Genomic DNA, 14,137 nt, shown 5'->3' on the forward strand with positions numbered 1-14,137 from the left:
AATACCAATCAATTTCAGAGACCTGGAGCCCCATCTCCATGGCAACCTGACAAGGGCCTGACACTGTGTGATTGCTGCCCACCCAGGAGCCAACCACGCCAGTAGGAAGCCGGGACGCCAGCACCAGGAGAGGACCTTCCAAAGCTCAAGAGACATCTCTCCAAAGAAAGGCAGGGACAGTGAAAGTCAAAAAGGCTCACCCTGGTGGTGGGGTGCTAGGTGCTGTGACTAAGCACACCTCTTAGTCACAATCCAGGCTTTGTGGGAGCTGCGTCTGACACCATGTGCCTCACCTCTGAGCTTTCCACGTGTGCCCCTGCACCTCCTCCCTCCACACCCGCTCTCACGTTGACATCAGGCCCTCTGTCTCCCAGGACCTGGGGCACAAGGCAGGGCACAAGGCAGGTACTGAGGCACAAGGCAGGCACAGGTCCGCAGAGTGGGCAGGGAGAGAGACCAGGCTGCACAATGCGGGCTCAGGCCTGCCCGTCTGCTGGGCCAGGAAGCATTATCACAATAACCAAGTAACCAAGGGGTGGTGAGAACAGGGCTGTGTCAGGCTCCTTGCAGTGAGGGGTGGCCATCCTCGAGGTCCCAGATTTGCCATCAGCCTGTTTCCCTGCTTTGTCCTTACAGGACAGATGCAAGCAGCCACCCCACACTCCCACCCCTAGTGCCCAAGACAACAGCCCAGAGAGCTGAGCCTGAAGCCTAGACCCAGCTAGGATGGAAGGCACCTGGGAAGTCAGCACATGATCAAGAAGGGGGTGGATGAGGGCTCTAGGTGGTCACACCACAGGGCCCTTGGCCTCCTGGCAGCTACAGAAAGTTCTGGAATGTTTGAGGGCCCTCCTGGTCAAGGTGAAGTGCCCCCACCAGACTGGGTTTATCCACCATCGTGGCACTATTGTAATCTGGATGGTTCCTGTAGTCAGACTGCCAGCATGATCTGCCCCTAGTTCTGACACCCCAAATCCCCTCTATACACATCCCCCTGCTGGACAGGTCACCCCTCACTGAGAGCCACTGCTCTGCTCCACTTAGCAGCGAGAGCACAGCATAGATGCCCAAGGAGGACTGAGAGGTTGGATCAATAAGCCAATCTCTGCACATGATCTTGGGAAAGTTCCTAGAGACGCTGAGGTCCTGGGGAAGGGTGCCACCTATGAGGGACAGACATCGCCTCTGTGAAATCTGGGGGTGGTCCTAGGACCCCCAAATAGATACAGCAAATCTGGGTTTGGAGGTTAAATTAAGAAGAGGCATCAGCAGTGTTCATTCCTATGTATGAGATAGAGTTGGACCTGGCATCTCCAGCCACACGTGGCCAGAAATACCCCCTCACTGCCAGAGTATCATTCCATCTGACAGTTCTCTTTGGAAAGAAGTGGGCACATGGGACAGTGTGTCTCAGTGGGGGTTCCAGCGCCAGCTCCCTGAGTGAGGAGCCACTGCAGACAGTGTGTGCATTTCTTCCCCGAGGGAGTTTGTTGAAGGGACTTTTAAAGGAAGGATGTTGGGAATACTGGCAGGTACAGATTGCGTCAGACCTGGGAAAACTATCAGGTACAGATTGCATGAGATCTGTCATCCAGAAACCAGGGCCTGGACAGCTCCTGCTGACTGCAGTGCGCACAGCCACGCTGAGGGGGTGACTAGCAACAGGAGAACGTCACAGTCCCATAGGAGCTCCACCAGGAAGCCCTCCTTTTGGGGAGAAAGACATAGGAGGAACCATTGCCTATAAATGCAAATGCACACTCCTACAGGGCCCAAGGAACACCCTGCACCACACCAGGCACTGCTGAGATCCTGACCCTCAAGGGAGGTGATGGTGGGAACCCTCCTCCTCCTCCACTGTTGAGCCCAGCTGCTCTCACCACTGGGAACTCTCCTCCCAACCCTGCCAGCCTCCCACCCCGCCAGTGTCTTCCCTCAGCCGACAGTACTCACTACCCTTCCCCAGAGCACCCAGCATCCACTGCTCAGGGTGTGTGTCCCGGTTCCCTGGCCTTTCCCCCAGTTCCCAAGTTCCTAGCAGGCAAGATGACATGAGAGGTGGGAGGGGGAGGCATGTGCATAGGGCAATCATCGATGAACAAAGCAGAGTTCAGGAGGTAACACCGACAGCATCCAGGAGGCCCTGATTTGATTCAAAAGCTCTTTGAGCCTCAGTCCCCACCCCCACACACATCAGGTTTCAGAAGGTGATGGCATGGAGACACTTTTCTTGTGGTGGCCCCAGCGGATATTCTGTTAGGGCGGCTTTGGGATCCCCATCCTGGTGTCCTTACAGTCAAACATGGGGTCTCCAGTGTCTTTACGGCCAAGGTGGGTGTCACTGCCTACACGGCCAGGCGAGCCATGCATCTGTGTGTGTGCTCAGACACCTTCTGAGCAGTGGTCCTAGTTACTAAGGTCTGCACAATGGATCTGACGCAGCAGCCAAGGCTCCTGGGAGCTTAGGATTTGTAAGTCTGTCAGGGGGCCCTGGAACCAGAGACATTTGAGAACCGCTACCCTGGATGCCAAATCAGCTCATATCAACATTACAGAAGGCCAGCAGGGACAACAGGGACCTGGGAGCACTGCCAGGAGCCAGGGGCCTCCCCGAGTATGAGAGTGTGACATTAAGCACATTCCCAGAGGCTGTTTTTGTTGTTGTTTCTACCAGGAGAGTCACTATGACATTTGAACTGCAGAATGTTCTCTGGGTTCTTCCAGGTTGGGGAAAAAAAAACAGTCTCAGAAAACAAACAACAACAATAAAAAAAAAAAAGCACATTCCTAGCTTCCACATCTGTGATACAGCTTAAAGGCAACAGAGAGGGGGCCAGGTGGTGGCACACTTAGCTGAGTGCACAGGCTGCAATGCACAAGGAACTGGGTTCAAGCACCTGCTTCCCACCTGCAAGGGGAAATTTTCACAGGCGGTGAAGCAGGTCTGCAGGTGTCTCTTTCTCTCTCCCTCACCATCTCCCCTTCTGTTCTCAATTTTTCTCTGTCCTATCAATCAATTAATTAATTAATTTAAGAAGACAACAGTGACCGAGCAGTGGCACACCTGGTTAAACACACATAGGTCCACGTGCAAAGACCTGAGTTTGAGCCCCAGCTCCCCACCTTCAGGGGGAATACTTCATAAACTATGGGGCAGGACTGCGGGTGTCTATCTTTTGCTCCCCTTCTCTGTCTCCCCTCCCCTCTGAATTTCTGTGTTCTAGCCAATAAAATAGAAAGGAAAAAGAAAAAAAATGGTCCCGGGGAGCAGCAGTACCAGCACTGAGCTCCAGAGATAACTTTGGTGGCCAAAAAAGAAGATAACAGAGTTGACTTCAGGCTTCCTCATGGCCCTCTCCCTGCCCTATGACCTCAAGTCAACATCCCCAAAGTGTCCCCAAATGGGTCCCTGTACTCTGAGCTCACTTTGGCACCCTCAATGTATCCTCAAGTGGATCCACACATTTGGACCTCATTCTGACACCCCCAAAGGTGCAGTTGGCCCCATTCACTTGATCCCCTGTGGATGTGCAAGTCCGTCTGGGGGATGGTGACCCAAAGCAGGTGCGGCTACCTGAAGAGAGAGCCCAGCCTGCAGCGTCCCTCATTCTCGGGGTCACTGCAATGCTGAGATGAGCCTCGGGGTTCAGGTCTCCATGTCTGATTACCAGTAAGGAGCAATTCTTCAAGTATCTTACAAGGTCACTGACACCAACAGGTGGAAAGCCCCAGCCCGCCGTCCTCCGCAGCTCTGAGCACCCCTTCTGGGGCCTCTCTCCTCTCCTGTGAGCTCACCCCTTCCCTGGCCCCCACACCCTGGAGCCAGGTGCTCTGAGCACAGGCCAGCAGCCCCCTCAAGGCAGGTGACACTGAGCAGTGATGTCACCGTGCAGGTCAACGGCTGGGCCGCGGTCAAGATGCTGCCGGCACAGGGGACCAGAGCCCCCACCTAAAGAGCAGGTTGCAGAGACCAGAGGAGACACCTTTCTAGAAGCTGCCTCCCCACCCCCAGCTCCCCTACAGAGGGCCTGCACTCCCTCCCTGCTCATGGCCAGGCCAAGTACATCCCCCACAAGGAAAAGCTGACCCGTCCCAGGCTGAGGCAGCAAGACAATGGCCCACCAGAGGCTGTCCACGCCGCCACCATCACCACCACTGTCAGAGCTATAAATAATTCAGAAGGCTCTTTTCCCTTAAATATCACAAAACCAAAGTGGGGGGAAGGGGGGCCTTTCAGTGAAGGAGTGGCTGTGCCCCCACTTCCTGACTGATCTCCCCCCCCACCTGGGCGACTCCCCTAGGAGGTCTCTGGGCTTTAACATTCATTCTCTGACATTTCAGGTGATTTGTTAGGCAGAGTGACTCTTTAAGATCAAAGTGTGGAAATCTAGGTGTGTGTGTGTGTGTGAGAGAGAGAGAGAGAAACACAGAGAGAGGGAGATAGAGAGGGAAATAGAGTAATAGAGAGAGGAATAGACAAAAAGAGGAGGATAAAAAGAGAGACAGAGAGAGGGAGACACAGAGGGAAATACAGTAATAAAGAAAGAGACAAGAGGAGAAAAAGAGAGAGAAAGGAACAGAAAGAGAGGAGGAATAGAAAAAGAGAGAGACAAGAGAGGGAGACAGAGAGACAGAAAGAGAGGAGGAATAGAAAAAGAGAGAGACAAGAGAGGGAGACAGAGAGACAGATCCTGCCATGGGAGGCTGGAGGGAATAGGAACCCCAACGCCTTGCCCTTCTTCCTCACAGAGACCCACCAGCCCCCATCCAACTCAGGGCACACAGCCTGCTGGCACCTCACACACCCCCTGAACATTCTCCAAGGTCCCTGCTAGGACACCCCAGTGAGCCCCTGGGACATGGCCTGGGATAGTGGGGCCTTTTATCTGGGAACCTGCACACTAGGGAACCAGAAGCCTCAAGGAGGGCTGGGTGGTAGCACACCCAGTTAAGGGCACATATCACCTTGCACAAGGAGCCGGGTTCAAGTCCTCAGTTCTCAGTCCCCACCTACAGGGGAGATGCTTCATAAGCAGTGAAGCAGGTCTGCAGGTGTCTATCTTTCTGTCTCCTTTTCTGTCTCTCCCTCCTCTCTCAATTTCTCTCTGTCCTATCAAAATAAAAAATAGAAAGGGGAGGGAAAGGGAAAATGACTGCCAGGAGTGTGTGAATTCATACTGCTAGCACTAAGCCCCAGTGATAACCCTGGTGCCATTTTTTTAAAAAGTCCATAGCAAAGGGGCAGGGAGATGGCTCACCCAGCAGAGCACACACATTTCCATGCACAAGGATGCAGGTTCAAGTTCCCCCGTTCACCCCAGCATGCTTCAAGAGGGATGGTTCCCCGCTGTGGTCTCCCCTTCTCTCACTGTCTCTGTCTCTGACCCCAACTGAGAAAGCCTGGAAGTGACAGGAGCTGAAGGACCAGCGATCCCTGGGGCACAGGGTCTAAAACCTCCCTGCTTCCAGCCCCCAAGCTCTGCACCCCACACATCCCCACACACCCTTGGGACCTGGCCTGTGAGCACTCCCCGGGTGCCATCAGACCTGGAAGCAGCTGTCCTTTCTCAAAGCCGTGCCTTTCTCCAAGGCACCCAGGGGTCTGTGCCCACCACACACACACACACACACACACACACACACACACACACACACACACACACACACACACTCCTTTCCTGGAATTCCATCTGGGGTTCGGGAGTGCACAGCCCCCGGCCAGAGCAGCTGGAGTCTCCAGAGTAAAGAGCCCTGCAGAGCTGTCCACTCACCGGAGGAGCCTGGGCCCACGTATGCTCCGCAGTACGGCTCCTGGGCCAGTGAGGAAGAGGACAGACAGACAGCACTGCTCCATCATCCCTGGAGCCGGGGCTTGAACCCAGGGCCTTGTCCAAGCCCACGGTGAGACACACACTCTATGGGCTGAGCTGCCTCTCAGCCCGCCCTGTGCAAAGGTGTTTTGTCAAAAGCCAACCTCTGCAGAGGGGGGCCGGGGAGGAGACACCAACAAACTGGACAGATTGAGGTCACTCTGCAGGGAAGCTCCTTTCCTTGTCTTTTCCTCAGAGGGTGAGAGTGGGGCCATAGAGGGAGGAGGATGCCAGGGGCCCCGTGAGGTCCCATGATGCATCTGGTTGCTATGACAACAGTGTGTGGGAAGCAGGGGTGTGGGAGTTGTGCCCCCAAGGTCCTGGGCAGTGGGGCTCTCTCCGTGGACAGGACTCTCTGCCCCGCATCTTTGGAGGATGGGGTCAGTGAGCATAGTCTGGGGGTGTCCTCCCTGTTGGGGTTCAAATCCTCCATCACTGAGGTTGGGGGGGGTGTTCTGGTCCACCCTCTAAACCTTCTGATGTCACCAGATATTTCTGATGGGAGGGGATGGGTGCCACCCAGAGTCCGTATCAGAAAATCCCTGAGAAGCCTGGGCCACCAGCACTGTACACACCCGCTCTCTCCAAGCCCCTGCCCAGCACCTGGTCCGGTGCTTCTCTACCCTGAAAGCGTACCCCCAAGCCCCTCCTCCTCCTCCACCCGCACCTCTGCTGTCTTGCTCCCATCCAGGCCTCTGACACAGAATCCAGCCTCTGCCATAAACCAGTGGCTCCAGGATGGACAGAGCCTCATGCTCAGCCCTGCCCACTAGCTCCAGAGCCCAGCTCCCCCATGCAAGGCAAGGTCCTCCCTCCACAGACCCACACCAGACAGCCCCTAATCAGAGAGCTTTTGTGGGGTTCAACCACATGGGGAGGAAGTCTGGCTTCTGGGCACACTTTCACAGGAGGGAAGGGAGAGGAGGTGTCCTCACTGAGAGGGACAGACAGACAGACAGGGTCACAGGCCCTGGACCCCTTGTAGACATTTCTGAATGCAGCCCCAGGGAAATGGGGAGTGGGAGACTGTAGTAGGACGTACTGGCACTCAGACCCTGCCTGGATGACTCTGGGTCTTGAAGGATACCCACCCCAGCATGCCTCCCTCCACTTGGGCTTAAGTCAAGGTGGAGAGGGTCCTCAGTCCCAAGGGGATGTGGGCAGAGGGAGGCTGAGGTGTCCTGGGAGCATCCCTACATCCAGAAACTCTGCATCCAGAATCCCTGCAGTCAGAATTCCTGCAGTCAGAACCCATGCATTGAGAATCCCTGCATCCAGAATCCCTGCATCCAGAATCCCTGCATCCAGAAACCTGCATCCAGAATCCCTGAAGTCAGAATCCCTGCATCCAGAAACCTGCAGTCAGAATCCCTGCATCCAGAATCCCAGCAGTCAGAATCCCTGCCGTCAGAACCCATGCACTGAGAATCCCTGCATTCAGAAACCTGCACCCCAGCATCCCTGCCTCCCTGTATCCAGCATCCCTGCCTCCCTGTACCCAGCATCCCTGCCTCCCTGTACCCAGCATCCCTGCCTCCCTGTATCTAGCATCCCTGCCTCCCTGTATCCAGCATCCCTGCCTCCCTGTACCCAGCATCCCTGCCTCCCTGTATCCAGAATCCCTGCCTCCCTGTATCCAGCATCCCTGCCTCCCTGTATCCAGTATCCCTGCATCCCAGCATCCAGTACCCCTGCATCCCAGCACCCCTGCAACCAGCATATCTGAAGCCAGAATCCTCTGAAGCCAGAATCCCCTGCACCCCTGCACCCAGCATCCCCTGCACCCTTGCACCCAGCATCCCTATACTCAGTATCCTTGCATCCCTGTATCTGTGTCCCAGCACCCCAGCACCCCTACATCCTGGCACCCCGGCACCCCAGCATCTGAGTCCCTGCACCCCACCCAGAACCAGTCTCTGTGGCTCAGCTCAGGCTCACCCAGGGCCCATCCCAACCCCAGGAATCCCCATTCCTGCCCAAGAGCCACTGACTGACAGGAGGAAAACCACAGAGCTGGATCCTGCTGGAGAAGGGGTGCCCCCCCCCCCCCGCTTTGCAAGCAGCGGGAGGTTCACGCCCCAAGCCAGACTGAAGCAGGAGTTCCTCTCGAGCTCCCTCAGCCCAGCTATGGATCCCCACCCTGGGGTACCCAGGAATCTGTTCTAGGTCCCTCCATAGCCCCTCCTCCTGTCTCCTGAGGGGAGAGGGCCCCACGGCACAGATGGGCAGCTGGGCAGGGCCCAGGACCCCAGCACACGGGGGCAGCTCCTCTCAGCCTCTGCCCACAGAGAGCACCACCGGAGATGGACGCCACTGGCCAGAGAGCACCAGACTTGCCCTGCTCTCCACATGCCGCCTCCCAGGGCCCTGCAGGTCTCCTGATGCCCAGGAGGGAAGCCAGAGGCCAGTGACCTGGAAAGCAGGCAAAAGCCACACTAGACGCTGATGTCCCAATGTCTGATGGGAACAGGAGGCCACCAGGAAGGCCCTGGTGACCACTCCATCACGTCACCAGCTGGACAGCTGTGTAGCAGTACCCTTCTCCCCCACTACCCAGTAGCTCTCACTACCCCCAAACCCCAGTCTGGAAGAGAGAGAGGAAGTCTTCAATTCCTGCACCAACCCTTGCCTCTAGCTTAACCTCTGGACTAGGTTGCACCCAGGGGTTCTGGGGGTGTAGGGTAGGGGTGCGGGGTGGGTGGACATCTCTGAAGGATCAGCAGGTTGGCCCGTCCACCTTGAGCCCCGTCTTCCTCTGGAAAAACCCATGTCACCAAGAATCAAAAAGAAGACAGGAAGCCAACCCCACTGCATGCTCGCGGGGCTGAAGGAGGGGGTGCCTCCAAGCTCTGGAGGGCAGAGCCCAGAAACATGAGCTGTGACCTGCTGGAATAGCAGAGCAGCCCCCGGACGCCGAGGGGGAAGTGGACTCGGTGGCCTGAGAATTGGGCAGAGTGGTTGGGTCGGAATCTCCCTCCTGCCTCCTTGGATGGGAGGGGCGGGGGAGGCCGCTCTACCTCTCTGTACCTCTAGCAGCTTCTCTGTCCTGTCATAGGGCTGGGAGACGTCTCGCCATGGGGCCCGCAGGGAAGGGTCTTCAGGAAAGCCTCAGAGGGAAGGGGGGACAGGCCCCTGGCCAAGAGGGCCCCGCTGGGGAGAGCTCAGGGAGGGGGGCCGTGCGGGGCCAGGCAGGGAGGGGTCCACATGCAGGCAGCCTGGCCTTGCTCTGCCCTGCATCTGCGGTGCAAGCTATAGCCAAATAAGAGATCTGATGCAGCCATTTCATTAGAAAATAAAGTGTTTATTAAGAAACTATACACTGGACAATCCTATAAGCCTCTGTGGAAACATAGCGCCCCCTGGGCCAGAGCCCAAGGGGGGAGGTTTGGCGGGATGAGAGAAGCTGGGATGGTGGGAGGGATGGAGAGAGAGGGATGGACGGATGGATGGATGGATGGATGGGCATGAGGTAATGAGTCACAATAATTAAAAAATAAAGCAACCCCCCCAAAAAATAAAACATCATTCTCAAGCTTACTCCTTATAGCTGCACGAGGAGGTCTGGCCTGAAGCAGGGATAAGTGACACACTGGGGGAGAGCTTGAAAGGACACCCAGACCTGGGCCACCGCTTGGGGATCTCGGCTCCAGAGACATCACCCCTCCATAGCCACACACACCCCCGTCTCCCTCCCTAGGACCAGGGAAAAAGGCTTGGGTGCCATCAGGGCTGGGACTCTGCTGGGCCTGCTCTCATCACCACCCCAAGGCCCTCGGCCTCCTCTGTGGGTCCCCCAGGGGGGCATCCCCCCAACCTGGGCTCTGTCCTCTGTGAGCCCCACATGGGGCTGCCCTGGGTTGCAGAATCAGGCCCAGTCCCCCAGGGGTGCTCAGCTAATCTGGGGGTGCTGCAGACCTCCCTCCCACAAGGCCCTTCCTGTTCCCTACTTCCTGTATCCCAGTGGGTCCAGAGTTTCGAATGGTGGGTGGTGGTGGTGGGGTGGGGGGCAGACCCCTCTCTGGGAAGGGGTGGCCATGGAAGGAGGCATGAGTCAAAGCAAGCAAAGTGGACACAGAGGTTGAGCAGGGGACCGACCGGAGGCTTCCATGGCCGGCCGGTGCCAGGGCTGGCACTTCCTCTTGGCCTCCGGATGGCGGCTCTGCTGCATCCACAAAGTTCTCAGGGTCAAGAATAAATGGCAGCCAGGGAAGGAGAGCCCATCCGAGGCCGAAGCCGGACACCTCCATCCCTTGAAGTCCCCGGAGGAGGTTGGGCCCCAGAGGCCTGGAGCTGGTAGCCAGGGTAGGGCTGGGCGAGGGCAGGAACCCCCCCCCCCCAGTCACACTCACTGGGAGCCAGTGGGGTTGGGGAGGAACATGTGTACATGTGTTTTAAAAAAAAGAAAAATATAAAAAGGAGGGGATGGGTTACTCTACCCCAAAAAAAATAATAATAAAAAATAAAAAATAAAAAAACACAAACAGGACTGGTCTCTGTTCCTTCCTCTGAGACTTCACCGGGGGCAACACCAGGCCCCGGTCACCTCAGCCAGCGGGCTGGACGCTCATGAGGGCCGCCCGCCCGAGCCCAGTTCTGGTCCAGGAGGAGCTGAGGTCATCTCCCAAGTCTAGGGGGTGGCAGAGTGGGGAAGCAGGGCAGAGGGGGCTCGGGGAGGCTGGAGCTGGGTCTAGAGGTGTTGGCACAGTGATGCCCGGGACAGGGACCCCCCGCCAGCGGCCAGTGGGGGAGGGGCATCTCGGGAGGAGCTGGGGGGTTTCCGAGGCTCATGCAGTTACTACGTGGCGGCCCCTGCCCCAGATCTGAGCTTGGTGTTCCCCAAGCCCCTCCTGGCCCCACCTCCACCCCAGGCCTAGCCAGGTGGCTCCCAAATGGGGGAGGCTTTGTTATTTTTTTGTTCGTTTGCTTTGTTTTTTTAAAGGAGTCTTTTTGTGTTTTTGTTTTGTTCTGATCTGTTCCTAAAAGCCATGACGTCCTTTGCTGAAATAAACATTGACATCCTCAACATAGAGGCCATGGTTTAGGGGCTTGGAATGTCCAGGCAGGCTTATCGGATTCAACATAATTTCTCTGAAACCTATAAAAACAACAACAACAACAAAAAAAAAAAAAACACAGAAAAAAGCAAAATAAAGTAAAAACAAAACAAAAAACAGAAACCAAATCCCCACCCTCCTCCCAAGAAGATGAAAACTAGGAGGGGCAGGGGAGAGGGGGCTGGGGGGAGTAGGGGGTGCAGACAGATGGACGGGAACCAACCATCAGCCAGAGGGCCGGTGGGAGGGGTGAGACCCCCTCACAAGCTGCAGCAGCCAAGCTCAGGAGAGCTGAGCAGAACCCGGGGAGGGGCAGCCTTGGGGGGGTCATGGAAGGGGAGGGGCAGCTGGTCTAAGTGGATGGGAGGGTCCTGAATGCTGGGTCTAGGGCGCTCAGGCAGGAGGGGACATTCTCAGAACACCAGTCCCTCCAGGGCCCTTTCTAAGACAGAGAGAAAGGGAGAGGGAGAGAGGAGAGGGAAAGGAAAGGAAGGGAGAGGGAGGGGGAGGTTGAAGGGGGATGGGGAGGAGGAGAAGAGGGAGAGAGGGAGTGGAGAGGGGGAGAGGGAGAGAGAGAGGGAGAGAGGGAGAGGAGAGAGGGAGAGAGAGGAAGAGGAGGAAAGAGAGAGGGAGAGGAGTAAAGAGAGGGGGAGAGGGAGGGAGAGGAGGAGAGGGAGAGGGGGAGGGAGAGGGGAAAGGGGGAGAGAGGAGGGAAAGGAGAGGGGAATGGAAGGGCGGAGAGGGGGAAGGGGAGAGAGGGAGGGGGAGAGGAGAGAGGGAGGGAAGCAGGAGGGGGAGAGGGAGGTGTAAGGGGGAGGGGGAGGGAGGGAGGCCTGGGTGTAGGCACCACAGCTGTGGGCCCTGCGGGTCCTGTCTAGGAAGCCAGGCTCAGAGGGAGGCTGGGGTGTCCCAGTAGGTGTGGCTGTGGGAAGGTGGGGCCGGTGGTCTCCCTAGGGCGGGTGACAGCAGTGTCTCCCTACAGGCCACAACCCCCGCCCCCAGCAGCTGCCTGCCTAGGGGCCTGAGTGCCAGTTCCACACAGGGCGCCTGGTCCTCTGGGACCAAGGGGGACCCGTGAGGTCTTGTGAGCCCTCCCACCCCACCCCCTCGCAACAGGTGGAGGGCAGGGGTGGACACTGCCCACAGAGACATCAGAGTGAAAGCGACAAACTCACCATGTGGCCTTGGGTAAGCCACGTCCCCACTCAGGACCTCGGGCTCCTCATACACATAGTGGGTGGAGGGGGCTAGATGGTCTCTATTGTCCTTCAAGCTTAACAGCCCATGATTGCCTAGGCTTGAAAAGACCCCTGGGAGGAGAGGCAGACAAGGGTTAGTGGGGAGCCCAGCGCCTCACCTTCCCTGTGCAGGCCTGGGGGGGAGTGCGGGTTCCCCGGCCCCTGGGACTGCTCTCTGCACCTAGGGGACACACCTGAGAGACACCTGCTGGGGACACACCTCAGAGACACCTGCTGGGGACACACCTCAGAGACACACCTGCTGGGGACACACACACCTGAGAGACACCTGCTGGGGACACACCTGAGAGACACCTGCTGGGGACACACCTGAGAGACACACCTGCTGGGGACACACACACCTGAGAGACACACCTGCTGGGGACACACCTGAGAGACCCTGCTGGCCCAATGCCAGCATCCAGTACCAAGACCCACCCTCCCGCCAGGAGGGCCCTGAGCAGGAAGCTTCTGAGGAGGTGGGAACAGTGCACTGACACTGAATTGGACTCAGCTGAACCCTCTCCACTACCCGCTCGCCTACCATACCCCATCCTGGGCCAGGGCTCTCCGAACTGGAGCCCCTGATGCCCCCTCCCAGGCCCAGAAGGACAGACAACTCCTAAGGCTTGAAGACGTGCTGCTCGGGTCCAAGAGGAAGCAGGCTGAGGGGTAGTGGGCCCCTCCCTCGACTTCCTGAGGGGAGGGGTAGCTGCTGGCATTGGCCGACCGGGACACCCCCACTGCAGAGCAGGGCTGTCACAAGCATATCTGAGAGCAGCCGTGGGCCTGGAAGCTTCTATGGCGGCAGCATTGCCAAGGTCCCCGAGTTTCGTGCCCAAACATGAGCCTGGTCCCCGCCAGCCGGGACTTGAAGTTTATTTCCTCTGCATTCTCCCCAGGTGGGGCCTCTCCAAGGACTGCAGGATCCTGCCCACCCCACACCCCAGGGTGGGTGGAAGTGGCATCTGTTGGGGGAGGGGTCGGAGACCCCCATGGATACTGAGGAGGGGCAAATGGCAAGGGTGCAGGACCCCAAAGGGCCGGTGCTTCTCTGCAGAAGGCCTGGCATCAGGGTCCCCATGCCTGACCTTTTCTCCATCTGTCACAGTGTCCCCGGGCTCCTCCTGGCCCCAGGCAGCTGGGCACTGAGCCTGGGTGGCTTCCCGAGACAGAAGCCAGAGGCTCCAGGGACATTTGGGGAGAGGCGGCAGTGGGGGGAGAAGTGACGGAAGGGGCGTGGGAATGACTGAGCACCCGCGGGGGCTGGAAGCGAGCCCTCTCAAGGGCCAAAGGCAGGCAGGAGAGGCAGCCGAGACCCTCAGCCCCTAGCGTGTCCACAGTCTCTCAAACACTCGCCATGCCCCCTGTCCCGGCCTCTGCTTCCCACCTCACTCATGTACCCCAACTCTGGTAAGGGGACCCAGACAACCCGGCTTTCCAGTCCCTGCCTGCATGTCCTGTGGGGCACCCCGACTCTGGCTCCTCAGAGTCTCCCTCTGTCCCAGTGTCTCCCTTTGTCACCTCAGGTCAGGAGTCTATGTCCTGCCTCTAGGAAGTGGCTGTGCTGGCAGGCACCCCGCAAGTAGCATGCTGCAGGGCTCCTCTCAAGCATCCCCTCTCCCAGGGCTCCCCCCGCCGCGCCCCAACATACACTGGTTCTCCAGAAGGTGGCCATCACGGTCCCATCAGGCCCCTACAGGGTGAGGGGCAGGGATCCAACATGGAGGCACTTGAGTCAAGGCACCGGCAGTCATCCTTGCTAGTGAGCACGCCCGCCTACCTCTCTGACCACAGGTGAGTCTCTGTACAAAGTGGACACAAGGCCTCAGCACAGAGTGGACACAGGGCCTCAGCACAGAGTGGACACAAGGCCTCAGCACAGAGTGGACACAGGGCCTCAGCACAGAGTGGACACAGGGCCTCAGCACAGAGTGGACACAAGGCCTCAGCACAGAGTGGACACAAGGCCACA

General features: G+C 57.8%; 1 protein-coding gene across 10 annotated transcripts in view; it reads right to left on the reverse strand.

The window, feature by feature from the left end:
• The window catches only part of NTRK3 (neurotrophic receptor tyrosine kinase 3), a 239,695-nt gene that overhangs the window by 75,501 nt on the left and 150,057 nt on the right, over positions 1-14,137 (reverse strand). For 2 of the 10 annotated variants that reach the window (XM_060179406.1, XM_060179407.1), the window contains 2 exons: positions 12,100-12,234; positions 9,151-10,965 (listed from right to left, as the gene is read on the reverse strand). The exons of the other annotated variants lie outside the window; for them this stretch is intronic. In XM_060179406.1, the coding sequence (XP_060035389.1) occupies positions 10,847-10,965; positions 12,100-12,234 (254 nt within the window). In that variant the 3' untranslated portion in view covers positions 9,151-10,846. Of the gene's footprint in view, positions 1-9,150; positions 10,966-12,099; positions 12,235-14,137 lie in introns of those variants that run through there. 10 annotated transcript variants of the gene reach the window in all.

Source organism: Erinaceus europaeus, chromosome 20, assembly GCF_950295315.1.
Source record: "Erinaceus europaeus chromosome 20, mEriEur2.1, whole genome shotgun sequence".
NCBI lineage: Eukaryota > Metazoa > Chordata > Mammalia > Eulipotyphla > Erinaceidae > Erinaceus > Erinaceus europaeus.